This window comes from Neocloeon triangulifer, unplaced genomic scaffold (assembly GCF_031216515.1).
Source record: "Neocloeon triangulifer isolate White Clay Creek 2 clone unplaced genomic scaffold, ASM3121651v1 ptg000003l, whole genome shotgun sequence".
NCBI classification, from domain to species: Eukaryota; Metazoa; Arthropoda; class Insecta; order Ephemeroptera; family Baetidae; genus Neocloeon; species Neocloeon triangulifer.
Window position 1 is genome coordinate 7,906,616 of NW_026775546.1, and position 24,741 is coordinate 7,931,356.

At 35.6% G+C, this 24,741-nt stretch overlaps 3 protein-coding genes across 4 annotated transcripts; 2 read left to right on the forward strand and 1 right to left on the reverse strand.

Annotated features, from left to right (window-relative positions):
* The first annotated feature begins 43 nt into the window (after positions 1–43).
* On the forward strand, positions 44–14,398 carry LOC132205874 (serine/threonine-protein kinase NIM1-like). The gene is made up of 8 exons (XM_059635222.1): positions 44–122; positions 10,088–10,180; positions 10,589–10,831; positions 10,961–11,072; positions 11,699–11,855; positions 12,063–12,238; positions 12,549–12,804; positions 13,185–14,398. Exons 2-8 carry the CDS (start codon positions 10,123–10,125, stop codon positions 13,509–13,511), a joined length of 1,329 nt encoding a protein of 442 aa, XP_059491205.1. The 5' UTR covers positions 44–122; positions 10,088–10,122; the 3' UTR covers positions 13,512–14,398.
* Positions 14,399–14,875: 477 nt separating this feature from the next.
* LOC132192915 (sphingomyelin phosphodiesterase-like) lies at positions 14,876–18,470 on the forward strand. The gene is made up of 10 exons (XM_059613139.1): positions 14,876–15,139; positions 15,264–15,422; positions 15,752–15,928; positions 15,983–16,210; positions 16,271–16,440; positions 16,495–16,689; positions 17,139–17,306; positions 17,480–17,672; positions 17,977–18,170; positions 18,321–18,470. Exons 1-10 carry the CDS (start codon positions 14,915–14,917, stop codon positions 18,457–18,459), a joined length of 1,848 nt encoding a protein of 615 aa, XP_059469122.1. The 5' UTR covers positions 14,876–14,914; the 3' UTR covers positions 18,460–18,470.
* A 24-nt stretch (positions 18,471–18,494) lies between these two features.
* On the reverse strand, positions 18,495–21,616 carry LOC132192916 (uncharacterized). 2 transcript variants are annotated; one of them, XM_059613141.1, is made up of 3 exons: positions 21,117–21,616; positions 19,663–19,907; positions 18,495–19,274 (listed from the first exon to the last, which is right to left on the reverse strand). In XM_059613141.1, the coding sequence occupies exons 1-3, from the start codon at positions 21,589–21,591 to the stop codon at positions 19,002–19,004; spliced, it is 993 nt and encodes a 330-aa protein (XP_059469124.1). In that variant the 5' UTR covers positions 21,592–21,616; the 3' UTR covers positions 18,495–19,001. The 2 variants fall into 2 exon arrangements, with proteins under 2 accessions (XP_059469124.1, XP_059469123.1); XM_059613140.1 differs by having other exon boundaries at positions 18,495–19,295; positions 21,117–21,615.
* Positions 21,617–24,741: the final 3,125 nt, after the last annotated feature.

Sequence of the window (24,741 nt, forward strand, 5' to 3'; positions counted from 1 at the left end):
GCGGCGCCTTGGCCAGGCCCGGCCGCCACTTCAGTCAGGCGACGGTGTGTCATGCGGGCCGACGAGTTTGTCGCAGAAACCACACAGCGGCCCTCTCGCTCTTCTTCTCCTCTGCTGCTCAGGTGAGAGCGAAAAAACCACCCTCGAATCCCAAAACACCCTCGTTTGGTTTGAAAGAATTTACAGATCATTTGCAAACAAAGGAAGTCAAACCACTTCCCCGCAAGCTCGTTGTTTACTTTTTTAAATACGACTCCAAATTAATTTTATTTATTTTCACTGTGATTAATTAATTTCGGCATAACATCGAGTCACAACCGATTTAGCATTTAACATCTTAGAATTTTATAATTTATCATTTTCTGATTAATTCGGTTGATATTTTTTCTACTTTTTTCTGCACTGGTCATGTTTTTTTATGACAAAGCAACGGAAGTGTCACTCATTGTCAGTATATAAATCTATCGTGCACTTCCTGCGAGAGAGTGGACAAATTGATTTAACCTTTGTTCTTGACACACACTAGTTCAATTTTGCGCATCACTAGGCCAGCACGAAACGCAGTGGGGGCAGTGCTAAACTGTCAGCCTTGCATTGGTAGATGATTTATCAGGAAGGTTTCAATTTATTGTATGTTTTTTCCTAAATTAAATTTAATGAAATTTCAAAAAGGTTATTGCTGCATACAAAATAAAAAACTATCAAATTTAGAAGAAAAAATACTAAAACAAACTTTAATTTGTAGTTATAAATAATTATTCTTAATTTCAAGAAAAATTCTTTAATTTTTAATAGCAAAGTGACAAAAAAATCTCCTGCTGAAATAATATTATAAATTTTATTTTGTTAATTTTGTCGTACGTTATTTTCATCAACACAAGCGACAGAAGCGATAATAATATAAATATACGACTTTTATCAGTCGCGTTATCGCAGCAGCGAAAAAATGTGCCTCACTGCCCGCGGGCCGTCGCATCTGTGATGTGCCTGCCTCGAGGCAATAAAATTAAACTCTTGCTTTAATATACGGACAATCATTTCACCAAGCCCTCGGCGATAAAGGCAAATCGCGACATAGGAAAGAAAGTCAAGCATATTTATACAAAATTTGCGTCCGTATCTGGAGTTCCAAATGCAGGCAAGGCTGCGCGAGTATTTTTAGATTTCATGGGAGAGAAAGGATGCTGGTATGTTGATGCATGCAAGCGATTAATTATCCCGCGGGGCGAGAGAGATGCACTGTACGCGCGCAACCACTGACGTCACAATCCTGCGATTAATTAGCACATTCGTATTTTGATTGACAGAAGTGAGAATTAATTAAACAAAAACAATATTGAGGGTTTATTATAGTGTTTGAAATTTTAACTTCACTTATTATTCTACTTTTTGGATATGTTTGAGTTTGTTTTACACTTTGTTTATCAAGAAGTGACATTAGATTTTAATTTCTAAATAGAACTTTTAGATTAAAAAAAAAATATATTTACAATATTATTTTATACTCTCCATCACTTACTTGAACCGGAAAGAACACAATTCTAAATTTGCTTATTATAATTTTTTTACTTTGAATCTGTTTGCATTTATTTCCAAATGTTTATGTTTACTTGGAAATGGATTATTTTCATTATTTTATTTTAGTAGAAAACAATGAAGTTTATAAACTATGGAAGGAATTAAATAATAAGACTTGTTGATAAAATTCCGAAATATTTATTTCCTTGTGGTAAAGAACTAAAATTTGAATTGAAACTGCAACGTTGTAATATATCTTTTATCCTTTTGTATGTATTTATATTAACTAATTTATCATTGAAAATTTTAAAGATGAAGGGTTTCGCAATAAATAATTATGCGTATAATGCGAGATGCTAAGTACGCGTTAATTATAATAAATCACTGGGAAAAACATTCAGTTGCTAAAAATTGTATAAACGCATTGAATTTTAAATTCCTCTATACAAATCCATGATGATTTTCTCAGAGATTTTTTTTATGAAAAGTTTCCGAATTAGAATAAGTTCGTAAAATTCTAGTTGAATTTATGTCAGAATAAAAAACTGAGATTGCGGAGTTTTTCTAATATTACATCTTCTGTATTACATGCATGTGGTCATAAGAACACAACGTGATAATGATAAATTTTAGTTCTATTTTAAAGGTGATTCGCCAATATTACATAGGAACATATTACAAACGGGTTGAATAAGTAAATCATAATAATTATGCTGCAAATTTCAAAGCAAAAGTTTATGTACGTTTTCTGCTGTGCAACACTAGGACAAGGATTTTTATTACCCCTATTTCTCTGTTATTTGCCCCTTAAATTCAATAAGCGGGAAGTGAATAAAGTCAAGAAACTCGCAAAAGTTGATTTACTAGAAACGAGACTGGCCACTTTCGTGCCCACTTTCAATACATCATGCTTTTATTGAACACAAATGACTCTGTATGCATCATAGTTAAAGCATCTGCCCAGCACAATGCGGACAAATTGATTTAGTGTGGAGAGCCCGTTGTACAGCTTGGAATAAACTCGAACAATATAATTTACATTGGTGCACATCAACAACACACACACCAATTTGCATGTGAATGATTCCATTTTGAGGCACTGCTTTGAACAGAAAACAAAAAGCAATTTTGTACAAGTCTGCGTCGAGAGTAAATATTTTAATAACCATGCACGGGGACAGCAATCGTGACGCGTCCTCATTCAAAAAGTGGCCCAATACTCTTCAGGAAAACGCGATCTGTTTCGTTATTTTTGTTGATTGGGCAATAAATTTTCCTGCTCTGCCGGTTGCATAAGAAAAAAAGCTTTTTTTCCCACAAAAAAAAAAGTATTTCCCGATGAGAATTGAGCCGATCGAAAGTCAATCCGAGTGGGTGGTCACAAATTGGAAATTGAGTCGCTACTAAATCCCCGATGTCACTCGTGTCGCGGCCCTTGTAATCCCCTTAGCAAATCCACCGTGGAGAGCGGCGGCTGATTACGTGTGTCAGTGTGTGCGCCTCGCAATCGGTTCCCAGTAATGGCGCGGCTTCAACTTTATACAAAAGGAATACGAAAAGCTATTAGGATGGATCTTTTGTATATTTTGGGTTTAAAATTTTCTCAATAATATTGATCAGGCCGATGACGTCCGTTTCCGAATTATTTATTCTCGCTCCAAAATAAATCAAGATATCGTTTAAGAAGTATGAAAATTGTAGGGGCTGGAAATAAGAATTACAATTTTGTACTCAATTCCAAAAATAAACATTTTCGTGAATATGAAAATAAACATATTGATTTCAATGTTGAAATTCTTTTTGGCTTCCACCCGATAAAGGATGCCAATTTTTTTACTGTTAACTCATAAATATTTTTACCATTTTCACGTTCAGGAAAAACCAAATTTACAGGGTGTGGATCATAAAAAACTTGTTAAAATAGGTGGTACATCATAAAAGTTGATGTTAAATGAAAAGAATAATTTATTGATTTCAAAATTCCTAACTCTAAGCAAGGAAAGTATTTGATAAATTATGAACGCCGTTTTGTGGCGTTCGAAAGTTTTGCTCATAAATACGTGCTTCAATCAAGAGAGGAACTTTTGCTTTTCCGTATAAGAGGATTCACTCTGTCGTTCCTGCAGCCTGCAGCCATCAATAGTGATTAAAACTTTGCTCTAGTGTGTATGCGTCTTCGCCAGAGTCAATTTACAACTTACAACAGCCCAAGAGCTTTTGCAAGAATTTTGCATGCAAAAGAGGAACGCGAGATTCTTCCTTTTTACCTTCATTCTATATTCGTTCGTGCGCATAATTTCCTTCTTATAATGCGGAGGAATTTAAATTGAGCTTTTGGAATATGTAAAACTTTACAAAAAAAAAGTTCATTATCAACGCATGCCCTTCATCAAAGTGTTACTGAATAAAAAATAAAATGAATAAAAATCTTATTTATAACATATATAATTGAAATAAGCAATTTTTTTCTACCTTTTTTCTGAAAATAAAAATTTAGAATTTCATGGTTAGATCTTTGCAAAAGATTTAAATTTTTTGGAAAAGTTTTGGACATATCATGGAAGTTGCTATTTAATATTATAATTTTTTTTTTTTTATTTATTCAATATCATTTGACTGATTCTGAGGTACCAAAATTCATTACTGATTTTTATGTTACATCACTTCTTGACATTCTATATCAAAAAATACGTTCAAGGTTAAGGCAATTTGTGCGGCACGATTAATGATCTTTACTGTTTTAACGAAAGCTGTCGTGCGGTCATTACGAAATCTAGACTAATTAATAATTATTACTTTTTTCCTTCGTCGCTATAATCCAAAATCAATTGTTTTGTTCGTGTCCGTCAATCTCTTTGGAAAAACTCGTCTGTTTTGCTTAGTTCTATTTCTGAGCAAATAAGCAATCGGCGAGTGTCTTTATGGGAATTTGCAGGCTATTTTGGGACTAATGCAGCACACGCATGCATATAAAGACGAGCAAAAATAATGAGCACTTTTATTGTTTCTTCTGGAAGGCTATGAACTAAAATGTTATACATGTGCTCCACGCAGGCGTAACAAAACAAAGAAAGGCAAACAGAGAGCGATGAATTGAGAGCGGCGTTTTCACAATACAGAAGCCTCTCATTCATAGAATCGGTGGCCAACAGACGAGCCGAAATTCCAATAATAAAACATAACAATTGCTAAATAAAAAAAAACCTTTTTAAAAATGATAATGCAAAAAAAAAAAATGAAAAAAGTATCAAGAACTGTAATCTTATTTTCAGTATTTTGGAATGTGAAAATCGACACAATAATTTTCTGAAAAGTCATTATCAGAACAATAATTTGCCTTGATTTTCAAGTTCATTTGGAGGAGAAGAAGGTTTTAATCAAGATAATTCCAAAAATAAAACCGGCAATGTTTTAAAAAAATATATAGTTTAATCACGCTCTTTCGTTCTTTGACCTATTTTGCTGATTGAATTTCAAATGATTCCCATTCAAGACGGAGCAGTGATTTCTGTTTCGAATATTTGTGAAAGAAATCAGCATCTGCTCGGCGGCGGTTTCGTGACCGCTGGCTTTATGTATTTCCGTGCTCGCGTCAACTTTGACTATTTATACACTGCGCATTAAGCACCTCGAAGAGGATGGAAATAACTGAATCGTCCCACTCCCATCTAAAAATTGTCTCGATCCAGTTATTAATAACAGAAGAGCCAAGGTCAAAAGGGAAATAGAGAGAGAGAGAAAGTGAATCTGATCAGAGAACAAGAAGAAAAAATGGATTCATTCAGAGTAAAATTAAATAACAGTGGCAATAAAGTTACTAATTTTTGTGACAGTCTAGGATGCAGTTTTTGATAAAATATGTTTTTATAGAAATGTCAAATTTATTTCAAACGCTAAACATTGAAATAAATATTTTTTTAATATTAAAAAAACACAGTCTTAATTGCTTAATTTAAGAAATTGGAACATAATTTAAAGTTCTTTTATCTTCATACAGGGTTTTCTCATTTTTTCTTATTCGAATTAAAATTTTCTGTAATTGGTATTTTAAAACTGCGAAAAAGAAATAAAAATTTAGAATTTTCTCTGTTTGCTTATCCGCTTTAACATCCAGTGAAACAAAGTTTTGTTGAAAACATTCCTTTATAACCTTAAAACAGTATTTTATAATTTTCATTGACATCATATGGCAATACTCTAAGGAGCAATTAATTTATAATAATCGTTGACCTTTTATGATATTAAAACTTTAAGAGAATTTGTATTCTGGTTTATTCTTTGAAATTGGAAGGCCAAATTTTGACATTTTTATTTATTTTAATTATTTTTATTGCGGTTTTAAATTCCTTTTTGTGCAGAGAGCTTATTAAAAAATCACTTTTGTATTATATATTGTAAGCGTGTAACGAAAAGACATAAAACTGTTGTAACATTGGCCTTAACACAAAGCCATTTTCCATATTCTCACCTTCCAAGTTGACATTTATTGAATTAAAATAATCCACACTCAACACCAACATAACCTCATGGCGTAAATTTTTGTAGTTAACTGGCGAGAAAATATATAACTATTATAAGACCGATAAATTTCCTTTCCACATCAATATTATTTTTCCAATCAAAAAACTTCGTCACAATATCAAGAATTGCGTGTTTGTCTGTTTTTTCCTTGACCGTTCGCCGAAAAGCAATATTTAACCGTGTGGCCAATCATTGAAAGTGGAATCGAAATGCGATCGCACCTGTAAATAAGGCGCCAGGTGCGTTCCTTATTGGCAGTCGAACACGCTCGGAAAAGCAAAGAGAGCGAGAGAGATATAAAAGTATCGATCGGCCACACACCTGCAACTGCCCCGGTTATTCTTTTTTCGCTTTCCGCGCGGCCTGCAGATGGACGGAATCAAAGGATGAATTATTCACGGGGCCGCGCCGCCATATCGAACGCGATTTGTTCGCAAATGACACACCCGACGTGATACATAATATTATTATGTACACGTTGCCGACTGCTCAGATAAATTTCTGATTTACATGCATAATAAGTTATGCGCCAATTGTTGGAGCGGTGCCTGAAATTACACCACTTTTGAATTATGCACCTCTTCCTTGAACCACATTCGTATATTCTACTGTGCAATTTGCGCGGCTATTTTTAGTCCAAGGAACATTTGTTCTGCCCACCAAACCGGCCAATTTCATGTAACTGGGGCTACAAGGGTGAAAAGCAAAAAGTTATAAAAAGAGTAAGTGCTAGAAAAACTTCAGTTTTTTAACTACAGGAGGATGAGTGGAAAGGTCAAAACTCATTATGCTTCCACTGACGAGTGCTCTAGGATTAAAGGGTCTAATAGCTTTCAGAATATAAAAATTTCATATTCAAGATCTTTTTGTAAAGATGGAATTTGATTTAGAAAAATTATTTATAGACTAAAATTGACGGAGCTATAAACTTCCAAAGTTTCCAGAAAAAACATAAATGGGAAACTTAAAAGCGAATAACTACGTCAATTTTTAACAAAAATATCTATCCAGGAGCAAGTCCATAAAATTGTGATTATAAGACCCTTTAATCGTGGTGCACCAAAGACATTATTGTGTTGATAATTATAATCAATTTTGGCTTTAAAAATTTATCCTCCCTCAGATTGCTTGAAAATCTGCAATTTTTTTAAATGTTCCAACATTTTAAGCATATTTTTTCATAACCCTCACTAAGTAAGATCTATTAAGATTTTGAACTGCATTTTTTAAGGTTTACAGTCACTTTAAAGTGCGCATAACATTCCAACTTTTTTATGGCGCACAAATGAAAACAGCCGGAATGAGCACCAGCCCACGCTTTCCGGATGGTCCAGTATGTTTATCGATTTCCTCGGCGCCAAATTTTTATGGCTCGCCACTCGGGCAGAACGCGCGCAATAAAAAGCTAATTTGCTTTTGTTATTCTTGGCGCTCGCATTCTCTGCAGTTTTTTTTTGTTCGCTGTTGGCCTACATTCATGTGCGAAAAAAATTATATTTCCTCATCGATCCCTCTTCGATTGGCCTGGAAAATCTTTTCAACGTAATTAATCTTAATCAAATTATCTCTCAATTTTGTCGAGAGTTAATCAGATTGCTGGATTATAAAGCGCGGTGGGTTAAGTGTATAGAAAAAGTATTAAGTGTGTGCGTGTTAAAAAAAGGAAATTTCGCTCGCGTGTGTTTTGATAAGGCACTTTTCACGCTAATTAAAAGCATGATTGATCGCAACCGGCTGCCTTTTTCACGGTTGCCTCTCATCCAAACGTGTTTTTGATACCTATCAAAAAACACAGCAATTTAGCATCTCAAAGGTTTACCTTCCTGATAAAAGCAAGAATAATATCTAAATTCTCTGAAATGTGTTTTTATTAAAGGTGAATGAGTTTGATGCAATTCATTTGTTTATTTACATGATAAAACGTTCAGGTTAAATATCATCATGCAACTTTGTAAATAATTTTCCCTGATTTAGGCAAATTTATTTAACCTCAAATTGAAATTTTTGTAAGATATAACAAATTTTCCTATGATTGTCCTGAAATTTAAAGATCGATGAGGAAATTTCAATATCAGCCTGATTTAAATTAACACTAATTTTCATCCTTTTTTTTAGTGATCATTTTTCTGTTTTTTCATTCATACCTTGAGAAATAAATTCATTAGGTATAATTTTTTATTTTCATATTTGAAGTCTTGATAGATATCAAATGGAGTTTAAAAATAATTAAAATTTTCCTTAAATCTCAAAAGATTCAGAAGTTATTTTGTCCACATATTAAAAACCCTTGGTTCAAAACTGTTGGGAATTTTAAGGAGAAATATCAGAAATTTGGAATTAATCCACTTTCTTCATCTCTCGAGCTATTTCGAAGAAAGGACAAAAATTGCCCCAGGCATTTTCCATTATTGTTTGTCATCAACTCTCCACTTATATTCCCCAAATACCTTTCTGAAGAGGCTCTCCCTTGAGGTTGATTACTCAGTCAGAGCGACACGCCGCTCCAACGCGAGTTGTTATATATTTCTCGCGTGCCTTGAATTGATTTTTTCAGCCGGGCCGCCGCGGAGATTTACATAAAATAATCCCCGCCATTCGAGTGGACGCGTCCGTCTCTCCAAATTAAGACTCTCTCGTGCATTTCCATTGTATATTTTTGCCTGGGACAGATGTAGATTTGTAATCGGTCCGCCTCGTGTTTCAATGGAAATGTATAAAACCACTACACGAAAGTCGTCTGTATGCACTGCTGGAAAAACAATGAGAAAATCGTGACGTCCTTGAATTCTGAATGCGGTGGAAATATTATTTTTGGTCCGAAACTTGAAAAAGGCAGAAACGACATTAGAATCAATCTGCTAGGGGCAATTTTTCTATCTGAACTTGGAATAAGAGGCAGTAAAAAAGTAAAAAAGGAAGTTGTAATATTTAATCTAGGGAAACATGTAAATTACTCCGTTGTTCTTGCAGTGATTTTGAGAGCCTTTGAAGGAATTATATCATTTTGGCTTATTTTTATTTATTTTTATTATTTCTTTCTTTTATTTTGCCATTTGATATGGGTTGAAGTGAAGCTGATTGAAAATTTTTATTAATTTTAAACTGGTATGATAGATTTCAGAGAGAGAAAAAATGAATTTCACATAAAAAGCCTCTGTAATCTGTAATATATCAAAAACTTTTATTTGCAAATAAAAAGACCTACGCAATTCAATTTATTTTACCTTTTTAACTTCTTTCGAGTAAAAAAGCAAGTGTTTTTTTTTCTTTTGCTTGAAGTTTTTAATGGAATTTTGTTACTAAACTCTGCTAAACTATTTAAATAAAGTAGCATAAAAATAACCCTCTCATGGTCTAACAATCTCAATAACACTTTGAAGCCTCGCAAATTTAAATTATATTGATGCTTTGCAAAGAGCCATTTTCAATTAAATTAAGAAAATCGCTTTTTCAAATGTATTAATACAACATTTTACTGTTATTATTTTTTTTCTTTAAATACTCTACTTATAATTTTGGGTCAATTTTTCCTTAACCGTATTATAAAAAAAGGATTTTTTGCAAAAACAAATTTATAAAAGGAAACGTTGAGAGGTCGATAGAAATCATTCAGTGAAAGCTCTTGAAAGGCTTGATGAAATATTTAATCCAAATCAGTTTCGGAGCCCTTTAATAATTCTCCATCTCGACTATTTCATCCACCCCGGGCTGAGTGCACCGGTGGCTATGGATAATGCAGAAAGGTTGTGGCTCGTTTTTGATGGGCCAATCGCATGACCAGACGCGGACAACTCGAAGCGACCCCAAAACCGACGGGCAGATGGGCGCTCGTAAGGTTCGCACAGAGGCCATTAACTAATTGATTTTATATCACCTGCTGCTGCTGACGTGGCTGGCGATTTAATCAACCCGTTCGCAAATAGCACAGGCGGAGGCCGTAAAAGGACCATTATAATTCGCTAGAGTGGCGCGCGCTCTATTTGTTTTTGTTTTCACTCGATATACTGTTTGCCAAACGTTTCAATTTGTGCACTTTTGTTTGTTTCAGCTTTTAGTTCTAAAAAGGATATTAATAAAAGCAAAATGCCTGCCGCCAGAATCATGCCCGACAGCCTGAACGTTCCTAAAAATGTAACTGAGAGTAAGTTAAGAAAATAAATAAATAAAAAATATGAATGTGCCTTATTGTTGTAAAATTGAAACACGTCAATGTACGTTATGTGTTTTTCCGTTGGTTTTTAATGTCAGTAAAAATGAAACGCTGTTCTCCATATTTTTTTGCAAACTAAATAAATCTGAAAAATAAAATTAACAAATTAATAATTTTGTAAAGTTTTATCAGAGATAATGCTTATTTTTGAGTAAAAATTTTGTTTGTGTAATAATTATATTCAAAATTAAATGTAATAACAATTAACTTGAACACGTTTTCAGTAATAAATTACTTTGATTTAAGTTCATAAAATTAAAGTTGATTAAAAAAATTTAAATCAATCAGTTGAGTTTCAATTGAAAAATCAAGAAATTAATAAAAAAATTAAATTATCAGGAAGGCGGAGCAGCAGCTTCCTCTCAGAAGTGCACACGCTTCCTACGCCAAAGTCGATACACGAACCTGAACCAATGGACGACCTGAACCCTTACGAAAGACTCCTGCACGGTCTGCACCACGACGAGCGGTGGCTCAAAGAGGTGACTTTGGGCAAGCGGGTCGGCTTTTACCGATTCCGAGGCGAACTGGGCAGCGGAAACTTCTCTCAAGTCAAACTGGCCCACCATCAACTAACGAAAGGTACGGTATAGCTAAATTATTGATTTTTTTATATGTTTTAAATTATGAAAATTTTTGTAAAACGTTATTAAAAATTTCTTATATTTAAAATGTTTAAGTTTTATTAAATGAAATTATTCTTTATTACAGAAAGGGTAGCTATCAAAGTTTTGGACAAAAACAAACTGGACCAGAAGACGCGGAAAATGCTGGACAGGGAGATCGAAACCCTCGAGTCGATGAACCACCCAAATCTAATCAGGCAAGTTCAAGAATACAGTCAAGGCTGGCGACACAAACTGCGACGTGAGCCGCCATAACTTGGCAAAAAAACATAGAAATGCTCTTTTGTTGGGTGACTTATGCAACCGGCGGGACGCAAAGGCCGCGGGGGTTGCGTTCAACCAGCAACGAGTTACACAGAAGCCTTTTGTGTGCGCATTCATTACACACAAGCAAGCTCCGTGCGTGCGCCTCAATGAGGATTAGTTTTCGCGTCATTTCCCTCTCTGCACTTTCCCTTATGTCAGATAAAAAGCAAGAAATATATTTATTCATAAAGGAACTCTGAAATCATTTTTTAAACAGATTTGAGAAAAGTAAATTATCTCAATAAAACGATTTTATTATGAGTAACGTATTTTACATTCTCATATGTATTAAACTCGTATTAAATTTCATTAGATTTTTTCCTTCAAAATTTTAGGGCAAATTTCAGTTATTAGAAACTTCAAAAGTTCAATCAAAAAAACATTTTCCAAAAAATCTTATTTTGTTAAATTCTAATTGAATGACATGTGGAAAGATTTAGGATTGTTTTTCCAGTAGTTTTCAAATTAAACTTTATTAAAATCTCCCTAATGTGATTTTCTTTTTAACATTTTCCAGATTGTACGAAGTGGTGGAGACGTACACACGAATCCACCTAGTGACCGAATATGCGTACAGCGGGGAGCTGTATACGCGCGTTGCGAACGCGGGCAAGCTTTCGGAAAGCGAAGCCAAACCCATTTTCGCCCAATTGGTTTCGGCGATCAGTTACATGGTAAGTCAAATAAAGAGCGAAATTTATGTATTACTTATTTGATAATAAATTCATAATTTTATAGAATTTAACATTTTTATTTTCTGGGATTTGACTTTGTTAAATTAGTTTAGTAATTAATAAATATTCCCAGTTATTAAAACAAAATTTAAACTGCGATAAGAAAATAATTGATACTTTTATTGATTTATTTTCCTGAAACTATAGCACGATCGCAACTTCATTCACCGTGACCTGAAGGCGGAAAACGTCATGTTTTCCAGCAACCAAATCAAAGTCGTTGATTTTGGATTCAGCACCAAAGTCAACTCGCCCGACCAGCGTCTGCAGACATTTTGCGGGTCGCCCCCCTACGCAGCACCAGAACTATTCCGAGATGAATGGTAAATCAAAATAATTCAGATCATAATAACTATACTAAAAAATAAAAATTCTACATAGATCATTGAGTAAGTAACGATTCAAACTGAAAAAAATAATGTGGGACAAAAATTGATGGACTAATTAACTTTTAAAAAAGTTTCTAGAGAAGATAAGATGATTTTCACATTAGGGAAGCTAAAAAAGTTCAAAAGTAATTTGCTAAAAACACATTTGAATCGTTTTTATTTTTCAGGGTTTTCGATTTACATGATTTTGAAGGTGTCAGACCGTTCAAGCTATTTTATTAATTTAAATATTCATTTTTTGTAGGTACACAGGATGTGGAGTGGACATCTGGGCGTTGGGAGTGATTTTGTACTTCATGGTGACTGGCACGATGCCCTTCAGGGGACACACGGTCGCCGCCCTGAAGAGAACCATCCTGGAGGGAGAGTTCGTTGACCCGATCGAGGTCAGCCAAGATTGCGTGTCTGTGATTAGAGGGTTGATGAAACCACTGCCTGCTGACCGCATTTCTCTCAAAACTCTTTTGGAAGAACACTCTTGGCTCGAAAAAGTTCCTAAGGTATTTATTTCATGCTCCTTCTTTAAATAAATTATTTATTCTATTATTTATATTCATTTTTATTATCTGTTCCCATTTTTTGGCATAAAGTTTTTAATTTAAAATAATTTTTAAGTTCGTTTCAAATAAAAATTTTACGAGGCACTAAATTAGTAATTTGTTATCTGCAGATCAAAAACTTTACTAACTATACACATTTAAATTTTGCCAATACAATTTATTGTGCTCAAACTTAATATTTAAGTAAAATTAAATTTTAGAGTTATTTATGAAGCACTGAAAATAATTTACTGCGAAAAAATCTTTATAGATTCGCCATCTCAGTTTTTCATTAAAAAGATTAGAAAAAAAAAATACTTAAATTAAGATTTCAATTTCAGGTTTTACCGTCCGTCCTGGACAATCCAGACTGCGAAAAGTTGAAGGAGGTGGCTGCTGAAGCGAAAAAACGTCTGCAGCTGTTGGGGGTGTCGGAGGCGCTTTTGGCGGAGGCGGCGGACAAAGGAGCCAAGAGCAGTATAACCGGCTGCTACCGGATTGTCCTGCACCGCGTCGAGCGCGACTCGGACGACCAGGCCAGTCTGGACAACGTGGACGCACGCGAGTTTTCCAGCCCAACCCCCAGCAGGTTTTCCATAGCGTCGCGAATCTCGTCAAGAAAGTCACGGAGAAAGAGCAAGTTGTCCACGACCTGCGTTATTTTTTGATGGATTTTACCAAACTGTGTGTTGGACTTGAATTGCATATATTGACTACAAAAATGAAACCTCATTCAGCATTTTCACAAACGACACGTGAATATTTTTAAGACTCCGAAGCGCGCGCGCATATTTTAGAATCTGGAGCTTTGTCAAGTCTAGATAAAAACGGAAATCCTGATAGGGTTAGAAAACCTTCTGAAAATTAAAATTAAAAATCCTCGAATTTCTTACAAAATGATTGATTTTTTTTGGAAAATACTTTTAGTTAATCAAAGATTGGCAGAGTTATTAACTTCCAAGCGGCAGCAATCTTTGTTTTTCAGAAAACTCCCCAATAAAACTCTGTTAACTTTTGACTCGGAAATAGCAAGGACGAAATTTTTTCGGAGGGTTTTCGGCCCCCTTTTACATACTTTGGTCCTCCCACTTGTGGAGTGTCACCGGTTCCTAGTAGAGAATATGGAGGGGCAACTTTTAACCGCAAAGAATTGCTATTATTTTACCCAAGAGAGAATTGTCTTGAATCAAAATACTCTATGAAACTTTGTAGATTGTGCATACTGGTTGATGTCGATATCAAATGACAATTGTGCCCCCATTGTTAAGATTACAAAATTTGCGCGAGAATTTATTATTCTCATGTTAAAACACTTGAACTCTTTGACCTTGCCAGATCTTTTGAAAAGATCGCAATTGGACCCATCCCACGAAGGCGCGATATTAATTGTAAGTGATAACAGAGACAATGTGTCCCTACTTGTGCTGCTCTTTGTAAATATTGTCATTGATGATCTCGTCACTATTTTTCAGATTTGTGGAAATAATACTAAGTGTAAAAAATACAAACATTGTAAAATAAAAAAGAAAGAATATATATGTTTCAAATTTGATATTTTCATTTTAAAGATCCAAACAGACAAATTTTGTCTCTGAATGTAAAACATTTATGCGGATATACAGGAAAGATATCAACAAGGCTGAAATAAAAAAAAATTTATTAAAATCAGCATAACAAACTTGCCTCAAGGTTTAGTTTATTTAACGGATCCAATTCAAATAGGTCGCCTGGTTCGAAGGATTGCCAAAAATTTTGTTGCATTTTTGCCTTCCTTCAATAATTTCAAATATATTTCAGAATTAAAAAACCTTTTTAAAATATCCAAGTCAAAATCGTATCTCTTAAGATTATTTTTTTGATAAGGCTCACTTATCAAACCAGCATTAATTGGCAAATTAATTAAAACTTCACGTGTATTCCATGCATGACCAAGAAGTGTCCCAAAAGAAATCACACTTCACTTTTTATCAATTGCTAAAAAACACGAAGTATAATCTTGGGATATCAGATAAAGAAGCAAATAAGAGGCTTATTGTTCTCCGCAAATGTTCAAGTGGCACTTTAGCTCGCCATGGGGAAACAAGTAGTTGCCGTCATGCTGGGCCTTTTGGGCCTCCAAATGGACCTGGCCTTTGATATGGGGACTTTTCCAGAGCGGCTGAACCGAATTGCGCAAACAGGGGTGCCTGACGCAGAGTTCAGCGAGAACTTTAGGTTGAGAGAACACTTCAAATTCGATAATGAACCCATCGATCTGCCCTTTTTTGACGGAAAGTCCGCCGAGGAGAGACTTGACGTAATTAATTAATTCTTTAAATCAGATTCTTATTTTTTTCCTTTCCTAATTTGAAGACCAAATTGAAATTCTTGATCCGCACCAATTAAAAAATTTAACAAATTATTTTACATTTTATTTATAGCTTACTTGCTCACTTTGCCGCGTTGCTGCAAACGACATTTTGGATTGGTTCAACGCCGGTGATCCTCCAGAGGTCCTCGTGAACAAAACAGTCAACCTTTGTCTTAACCTCAACATCCAGACAGAAAGAGTTTGCAGGGGACTTATTGAAAGTAATATTGTAAGTATAGAACCATAAATTATTTTGCAATTGCCACGTAGAAAATTTAATTTAATTCGTTCCACTATACCTCTTTTAATTTCTTCTTAAATCTCCTATTTCGAGTTTATTTGTATTAATTTTTATCTATTTTTTTTTAATTATTAATATATTTGAAATAAAAATTAAATTAAATGTTATTTTATATAACATTATAATGCAGTATAAAAATTTATATTGCTTGAAAAATTAGACTTAATTAGACCTGATTGTGTGACTTAAAACCTAGAGAGTCACATTTTTTTTGTGCGAAAAAAAAAGTTCAATATTATAGTACATTTTTGGTGCAGGACTTGGTTTATTACATCATGATTGAGCGTAACAGCTCAACCCCTGTAGACGGCAAAGAGGCATGTGGTTTTCTGCTGTACCCAGACTGCTGGGTCGACCTACCCCGCTACAACTGGACATTGGACCTTGACTTTTTGGGTCCGAAACCCACCCCCGAAACGCCCCAACTTCCTCCCGTGCGTATAATTTATACATAATTTGATTGGAAACTAACTTTTATTTAAATTTAGACCAATTCTCCCAAGTTCAAAGTTCTGCAACTGACCGACGTGCACGTCGATCCCAACTACAGGGTTGGCGGAAACGCAGCCTGCGATGAACCCACCTGTTGCAGGTTCGATCAGGGTGACCCTATCAACTCGACAGGGGCCGCCGGCTACTGGGGCGACTACAGAGATTGCGATCTGCCCGTGCACGCATTTGAAAATCTGATTGACCAGGCCAGTTCTGCCCATAGTGTAAGTTTTAAATAATTAATTCAAAGGAATTTTTATAAACCTTTTTTTATAAATTCTAAGGATATTGCATACGTGATTTTCACCGGCGACATCATTGACCACGGCGTGTGGGCCACAAGCACCCAGTCCAACATCGATTTGATCACTTACGTGTACAACGCACTGAAGGCTAGATTCACAGTGCCCGTTTTTCCCATTTTCGGCAACCACGAAGCACACCCTATGAATGTGTAAGTTTTTCATTTCAATAATAGCATAAAAATTAGCGAAATTTTTTAAAATAGTTTCACAAGTGACGAAATGAACGTCCCGGTCGATCTCTCGACCAAGTGGCTTTACGAACTTGCAGTCAACTTGTGGGAATCGTGGTTGCCGGGGCAGAGCGCAAACATCCTCAAGGGCGGCTTTTACTCGTACAACGTCAACCCCAACCTCAAAATCGTCGGTCTCAACACCATGTTCTGCTACAACTACAACTTGTACGTCTTTTTTATCGATAGATAAAAAACTTTCTGGTCACATTGAGTGAGGGATGGCTGCAGAAATTCGCGCTATCTAGAAAAAATTTCTCCTTAAATGTAAAATACAGTCTGTTTGAAAGAAACTTTTAAATGGGTACCGTAAAGATATTTATAGAGATTTAAACTGGGCAATTTAGGCTTTCTGTAAATGGAAATAATCAAAGTCGATGTGCAACCATTCATAAATTTAAATTACATCAGTTGCAACGTAACTTACACAATTTAAAATTGTTTCAAATGCAAGAAAAATCACTTGATTTACATAATCTTACAATCATCATAGTAAAGTTATATATTTATAATTAAGTATTTAATTAGTTATTATTATTATTTTTAAGAGGCTTTTAAGTGACGAAGTTATATTATTTATTTATATGTCAACTCTTAATGCAAATTTGAAATGACAGCTGGCTGTGGCACACGACCTTCGACCCGGCTGGAGAACTGGTTTGGTTGGCCAACGAACTGCTGGCCGCTGAACAAGCCGGACAAAAAGTGCACATTTTGTCACACATTCCCGGCAACTCGGACTGTATTTCCGTCTGGGGAAATCAGTACCGGAAAATCGTGGACAGGTAATTAAAAATTTTACCTTGAATTTTTTAATTACTCCTTATTGACATATTCAAATTAAGTCCACAAAAATGGTGGTAAAAATTTCTTAATATTTTCCAATAATTGCTAATTAAATAATTGTTAAGACTTTACTATGCTAATAAGGAGTCCTGAAAGTATAATAATTTTTCAGATTTGAAAACACACTTGTGGGTCAATTCCATGGACACACGCACAACGACCACTACCTGATTTACTTCGACCCGGCCGATTCGGAAAGGGCCACCAATGTCGCGTTCATTGGCGGAAGTGGCACCGCTTATAGTGATGTCAACCCTAACTACCGCATCTACACCGTTGACGGTCCATATGACGGCGCATCATACGTAAGCAATTATTTGGAAGCTCTTTCCAAAAACCAAATTTATTCTTAAAACTGAAGGGATGCAAAATTTTTATAGAGCAAATAATATAAAGGCAAGAGTAGTAAAAAATCATTGCTATTAAAAAAAACCAAAAAAATGTTTTCAAGGTTAAATTTAAAATAAATTTAGTCCCCTTTCAATTCGTTGAATGCGATTTCAAAGTGTCAAGTCAGGAATTAAATATTGCCTAATTTAAAATTCAAGAAACAGTATTACTGGAGCCTGGAGATAAACCAAAGGTTTTAATTGTAATTAAAATTTCTAGCGTGTTTTGGATCACGAAACTTGGTATTACAATTTGACGGAGGCCAATTTGGGTGGCGAACTTGTGCCGCCTAACTGGCAGAAACTTTACACCTTTACTGAGGCGTACGGAGTTCCCTCGGCCCTTCCCCAGGACACGTACGACCTTGTTTTGAGAATGATCAACGATCCACAACTCCTGCAGTTGTACTTCAGGTAAAAATTTAAATAATTATGTGGCTGCATTGGTATTTTTTTTTTCAAATCTGAAAATCGAAATTTTTTAATATTAATATTTCCAAGCAACCGATTATGGTGCCAATTTTCCAATATTGTACTTAACATAAATTATTTATTTGTCAAAAGTTACTATGTGAAATTGGGTGACACTTCCCTGGCTGAAGGTTGCGACGACGCGTGTGCCAGGAAGGAGCTTTGCAAAATTCTCACCTCGGTGGAGACGGACTACTCAAAGTGCGACCAACTTTTGCCGCCACTTCCTTAAAACGTGTGTTTTTAATAAAAATAAAAAGCAATGCACTGTTTTTCAACAAGATTTATTTTCTTAATCTTAAAATAGTTTCAGTTGGTATATCAAACTGGAAAAGTAAGACAAGTGGGAGGGAAGTTGCGGTCAAAATTGAATTGATTTCAAATTCGAGACGCACATCAAGACACTTACAAAGTACATTGGAACACATGAAGAAGTTTTGATATGTAGTTCATTTTAGTAAATAAGAGACCAGAGAGTTCATCAAAGTTTAGATCTTCTGCTGATATACATTTAATTGGCACCAGTTGAATTGCGAAAACGGAAAAAAATCATCTGTGTTGGAGAGAAAAAATAATTCGGCGAATTCCGAGCGAAGGAAGAATTGGAGGTTTTCATACAGAATTAGGAACGGTGGATCAGGAAAGCTTTGAGCAATTTGAAGAGTTGAACAGAAAACTTAACATTATATAAATCTCAACAATAAATTAACATTTCGCAATAAATATTATTTTACTCAATAAATTACTTAAAAATTAAATGCGGTGTGTTTGTTTCTATTTGGCGTGCGCTCTGTAGGCGAGGTCGGCGCCATCCGACTTGCTCTGCCATCCGCCGCCTCCATGGTTGCCGCCTCCGTACGAACCGCCTCCAACACTGTAGCTGTCGCCACCGCCGCTGGAGTAGCTGTTCGAGTAGGAATCGTGGCCGCCTCCGCTGTTGTGGCTCGGCGCCGAGTACGAGTCGTGGCCGCCGCCACCACTGGGGGCACCGTAGCTGTCGCCGCCCCCGTGACCGCCGCCGCCGCCGTGACCTCCACCGTGACCTCCCTTCATTGGAGCCAACCAAACCTAAGGGTAGTAATATTAGAGACTTTTAAGCAACAAGATGTCAATTTTGACAGTAAAAATTCAATTTAATATTGATTTTTTTTTTTTACTTCTGATTATTTTAATTTAAATGTATTTGAATTGACAAAAGGCAACTAAATTAAATTATCAAAAATTAAAAATAGAAATCATTTTTTTTAACCACTTCATTGTTATCTAATTTATCCCTTTTTTATAATTAAGTTGGAAATATGAATGAAAATTAAATAATAAATAATTAAATTTGATTAAAAAAATGCCAAAATTTCTACACTTAATGTAGTCTTGGTTTTTATAAATTAAATGATTTAATAGTTTTAAAATAGAAAATAAAAGATTGTCTTTTTACCTCAACGGTTTTGACGTGTTTCATGGGCGAGCTGAAAAGGGCGAGTTTCCTCTGGATCAAACCTCTGGCCGCTCCTCCTAAGCTGATCGCCAAAGAGATGACGGAGAAAATGATAGCCTTAATCGCCTTAAGCTTGATCAAAGCCAAAAAGACAGGCATCAACTTGATCAACTTGATTCCGCCGACGAGCAGCAGGCCAAGCAGCAGGGCCTTCAGCTTCAGCTTCTTCTTTTTCTTCAAACGAGCTGCAAAAATAATTTTGAAAAATTTATAACAAGAGAAATACGATTTGTATTCTATTATCTCATAAAGCCTAATGAATTTTCATCGCGCGCGGCTAATTTTTATAATTCGGATAGAGAACGGTTAATTGTGGAAATGAGAAGGCGGCGCGCGAAACAATGCACGGTTCGCACGCTTTATTTATTCCAAAGGAACCAATTAAGTCTCATTAGCAATTTCGGCGGAACGCTACTTGTTCTTCTTCTTCCGGCGCGAATCCATATCTGTGTGACCTGAATTCTGGTTCAAAGTGTAGCAGATCGTGATTAGATTAAGTAGGCAAATGCGGCGCGAGGGGTCACGACTGCGGAGGTGGGCCATCGCTGCCCTCAGGGTGACCCTTTTTCGCACGATCCCGACCGCGGCACGACCGACAGAATAAATCACGCGAAGAGCAGAGGGAAAAAGCCTAGGAAGAGAGGAGATGAGCGTTTTTTTCGTTTTGGAGAAAATGAATTAAGGCCATGGCGGAGACTGGCTATTTCTATATATGAATTTGATGCTAATAAAAAATACAGTGTAATAAAAAAATGTTTTCAGAATAACAGTATAACTATTCATTCGTTGTATAACTTGATAATTAAAGTTTCATTTAAACCACAATTAGAGTGTTGGTAATAATTTTCAAAGGATCTGAACACTTTTGGAAATTGTAAATTTCCTAATTTGAACTAATGGCGATGCTTCTATAAAATTGATCAAAGTGGCTTTTTTGTGTGAATTATTTAAATTACAAAAAATAATTCGTACTATAAACAATCCGCAATATTTGTCTTTTTTTCTGCGTCAGTCTGTCCACAATCAAATCTTAAATATTATAAGGGGTGATGACATTCAAACGAATAAGTCACTCATTTTCGTAGCTCTATGAAATCAACCTAATGTTATTAAGAAAACTGTTATTGGGTAAAAATTGAAGAAATTTTAGGATTTAAGAGTTTTCCAAATGGTATAGCCATGTCTATTTTGGAGGAAACCGTTGAAGTTAAATTTTCCGTCAATATTTTTACAAGGCGTTTTAAAAAGCTCCTGAAATGTTACGGAAAGTTCTAACATGTTCAAAAGCTTAATAATATTATTTAATATTACGAAGGTTGTCAACCTCTTAACACTAAAAATCAGCGGGCAAATTTTCAGAATCAACTCAATTTTCAAGAATTTAAAATACGCACCTTCGCCGTTGGGAGAAGAGTCACCGAGCGAGATGTCGAAGGAAGGGAGGTCAGAGATGCCCCTTGCAGAGACGACGGTGGCCACTTCGGAGGGCACCGACATGCGGACTACCCTGGTGCTGAAGAACTCGTCAAGTTTGTTGTCAATCATGTCGGAGAGGATCTGGTCGGCGCCGTTTGCCGCGCGGCCCTCGCTCAGCGAAGAGAGGTCCTCCTCGGTGATGGGGTGGCGGAAGGCCCTGCCCTCGGGGGTGGCCGTGTTCTCAACGCTCCAGCCATCCAGGACGGGGATGGAGCGCACGTGGTCGAGCCTGTCGAGGAACACTAGCACTTTCTTCTGCACGCACACGTACGACATGGGCTTGATACAGTCCTTGAAGGCGGACGAGAGCACCGAGGACGCGTCTTCGAGGGAGGTTTTGGCGCTGGCCATGCCCACCGCGGCCACCACCAACAGGCACCACTGCAGCTTCATCGTGTCTGAGCGGCCGGCGAGCACGCACACCGCTTTTAAGCCCCCGTCAGTCCATCGGCCCCTCCACGAAGGCGGTTAGTAGGGTGAGCACCTGTGTGTGGTAGGTCCCACGGTGCGCGCACCAGCAGTGCCGTATGGAGATGACCTTTGCCACGGCAGCCAGGGAGGGGAGCCCATTATGTGGTACACAAGTGCGTGCGCGATTTCGGCTCTCGCGCGCGCCTCTCCATATTTTTCTCTTATTCGCTATTTTCTTTCGCCGGATTGGAGATGAGGTTTATTAGAGATGCGGGAGGATGCTAGGCTAATTCGGAGGAAGGAAGGAGAGAGAATGAGAAGATGAGCACGCGATTCCCGCTGCACCGTCAATGTGTGCCGCCGATTTTCTCTGTTTCACTCTCAAACGAATGAATTATCATCATGAAATAAAAAATTCTTTAAAAAGTTTTAAAATGTTCAATTAATTTAAAAAAATCAAAATATATGATTTCTAATGAGCCTCAATAATAGAACAAAAATATCTCTTTAAAAACATTTTTATCACAGATCCTTGAATCATGCAGCATTACACAAATACTCAGAGATTAATTTTCGGCTTGATATTTGTTAAATATTTTTAATCAGTTTAAAGTTTTAGTGGTTAAATTAAGTTAAATTAATCAGTTAAAAAGCTATACATTGTTAAGATTGATCCCCCTGAATAATGTTGCTAAATAAAAAAATGACTCGTAACATTCCCGCTCTTGTATTTGCCAATATGTTAATTTTTGTCATTGCTGGCAGCTTTTAATTGTTTAAGATATACTCAGGGAAGCGTCAAAGGGATGGGGCCTCTTGATCTCATACATTTATATGAAAGTTTTTAAAAAGTATAATATATATATTATTAATTGCAATTTATTTTATTTTTTATGGATAAATCAAGGATGTTTGAGTATAATAGAGGAAATTAATTTTTTTCGTCAAAATTTGCTGACGGCAGTTACGGAACATTTTATTATGAAGAAATTATTTATTTTGCTTTCATAATTTTCTTCCAGATTTTAGGTTTCCTTTGGTATATATTTTTTTTATAGAATATGCTTTTTTATAGAGGATACTCAAAAGAAAAGGACGGACGCAATTATAAAAAAAAGTGCATGCGTGCAGCGGCGGCTCCAATTTTAACGCGATCAGGAAGGCGCATCTCAAATTAAGGAAGCTCTTGTTTTTATTCTCGGCTGCAGAAATATATATAATATGCGTGCAGAGGCGAAACAGATTTGAGTGCGAGCGCATTAATGTGCAGCATAAATAATCTCTCGCGGGAGGTGCGTTAATTGGGCGCGAGAGAAAATTAGGGTCGCGGCTTTTCAAAATCTAGGACGGGAATTAGAATTACGCGCGCCTCCAGTGTTATCATTATACGCGCAAGAGAGACGCAAATCCAGATAGAGGAAGGAGATGAGAGCATGAGCGAAAACGAGCAAAAAATTGTTTCGCAGGAAGAGACCCAGAGATGATTTATTGTTGCTTTACTTTGTCTCGCATGTATGGAAACCCCAGAAAAAATATGTGTAGCTTTAGATCTGAATTTTTTGTTTCCCCAAAGGCCGAAACATAATTTATGAAATGGAGCAAACTATGAAAGAAGTACATATTCAGTGTGTGTAATTTTTAAATTAATATTTTTTTGTCGCTCTGCAACAGATTTCATTCCTTTTTTTTATCTATCCATTCAATGAATTGTAGATTAAAATGAAATGAGTTATTTGAAGCCTGTAGAAAATTTCGTTTGTATTTTTTTTTTAATTCTCTCTTAAAAATGCATTCTGATCTTTGCGAATTTCTGATTTATAAATTATACGACTGTAAAAATAGTAAATAATAAGGTATTTTTTAGATTCAGGTCAGACTTTATTTTATTTTATGGCTTTTAGAAGACCATTTGCAGTGATTTTAAATTTTTTATTTTACAAGGTTAACAACAGTTTGAAGAATAAATTTCGTTAGAAACTTCTAGCAAATGATTTTTTGTAAGAAAATAAGCCTTGTTTACTTAAAATATCAATGCCATTGTATATTTAATTTTAGAATTATTTTCCAAGAGAATTTGATGAAATTTCTCCCTAAAGAAAATTGTTTCGATTTAAATTTTTATGGGACTTATGAACTTAAATCTGAAGATAAATATTTTTTAATCATAAAAGAGTGGTTTTTTTAACCAGTCTAAATTATTTAATAATATTCAAAAGTATATCTTTCCCCTTTACTCCCAATTGAATTTGTCTACTGCATTATTCTTTCCATTCATCACGCAGTACTTGCAACTGTCCCATTACCACTCACAGTTACACGAAAATTAATTATCTCCCTTTAATCACATTGCTCTGTGCGAAAAACTGTTAACAATTTTTCGGCGCGTGCGAATCAACCATTTCAAAAGATAAACTACTTCTTCTTCCTCGCTCAAGAGGAAATTGCGTTCATTGCGCGATGGGCTGAATACGATTAAGGGCATTTTTCACAACGTAATTGTTGTGAGACACAAAAGAGAAGAGACGCAATTCTGTAAATACACCTGTTCGCCTCCTGGCGATAAGAAATTGTGAAGTAAAACTGTATTGTAAAAAAATGAAGCGACTATAGGAAAAAATATGAGCACTGCAACACATTGACTGGCGAAATTAACGCTTAATAAAACAAAGACTACTTTTAGTAAAATATTGGTCCAGCATTAAATTTATTTATCTAAAACTGAAGATCCTAAAAATATGATTGTGCATATAAAAATTCCATACAAAAAATTTAAAATTCTTAAAGTGATCCAGAAAGCTAAAAATATTTTTTACCACAAATAGATCAGTAATGCATCTTAAAATTAGGGAACAAGAAAATTTTTTCCACTTAAATTTAATTTTGCGGTTAAATGTTGCCGATCTAATTAGACGCAACTTTTTCTTATAATTATAGACAAATAATTATTAACTAACTGATAATCTTAAGGAATTAACCCAGAAATTCCAATGCATTATCAAAAGGAATATTTCTCCGTGACATGGAAATGTTTTTTATTAGAAGGCAGAATTAGGCACAAAATAGAAAATAAGAGGAAAGGATGTGGGTAATTTGAGCTTGTTCTCCAGCCGAGCCGAGAGAGAGGAGAGATTT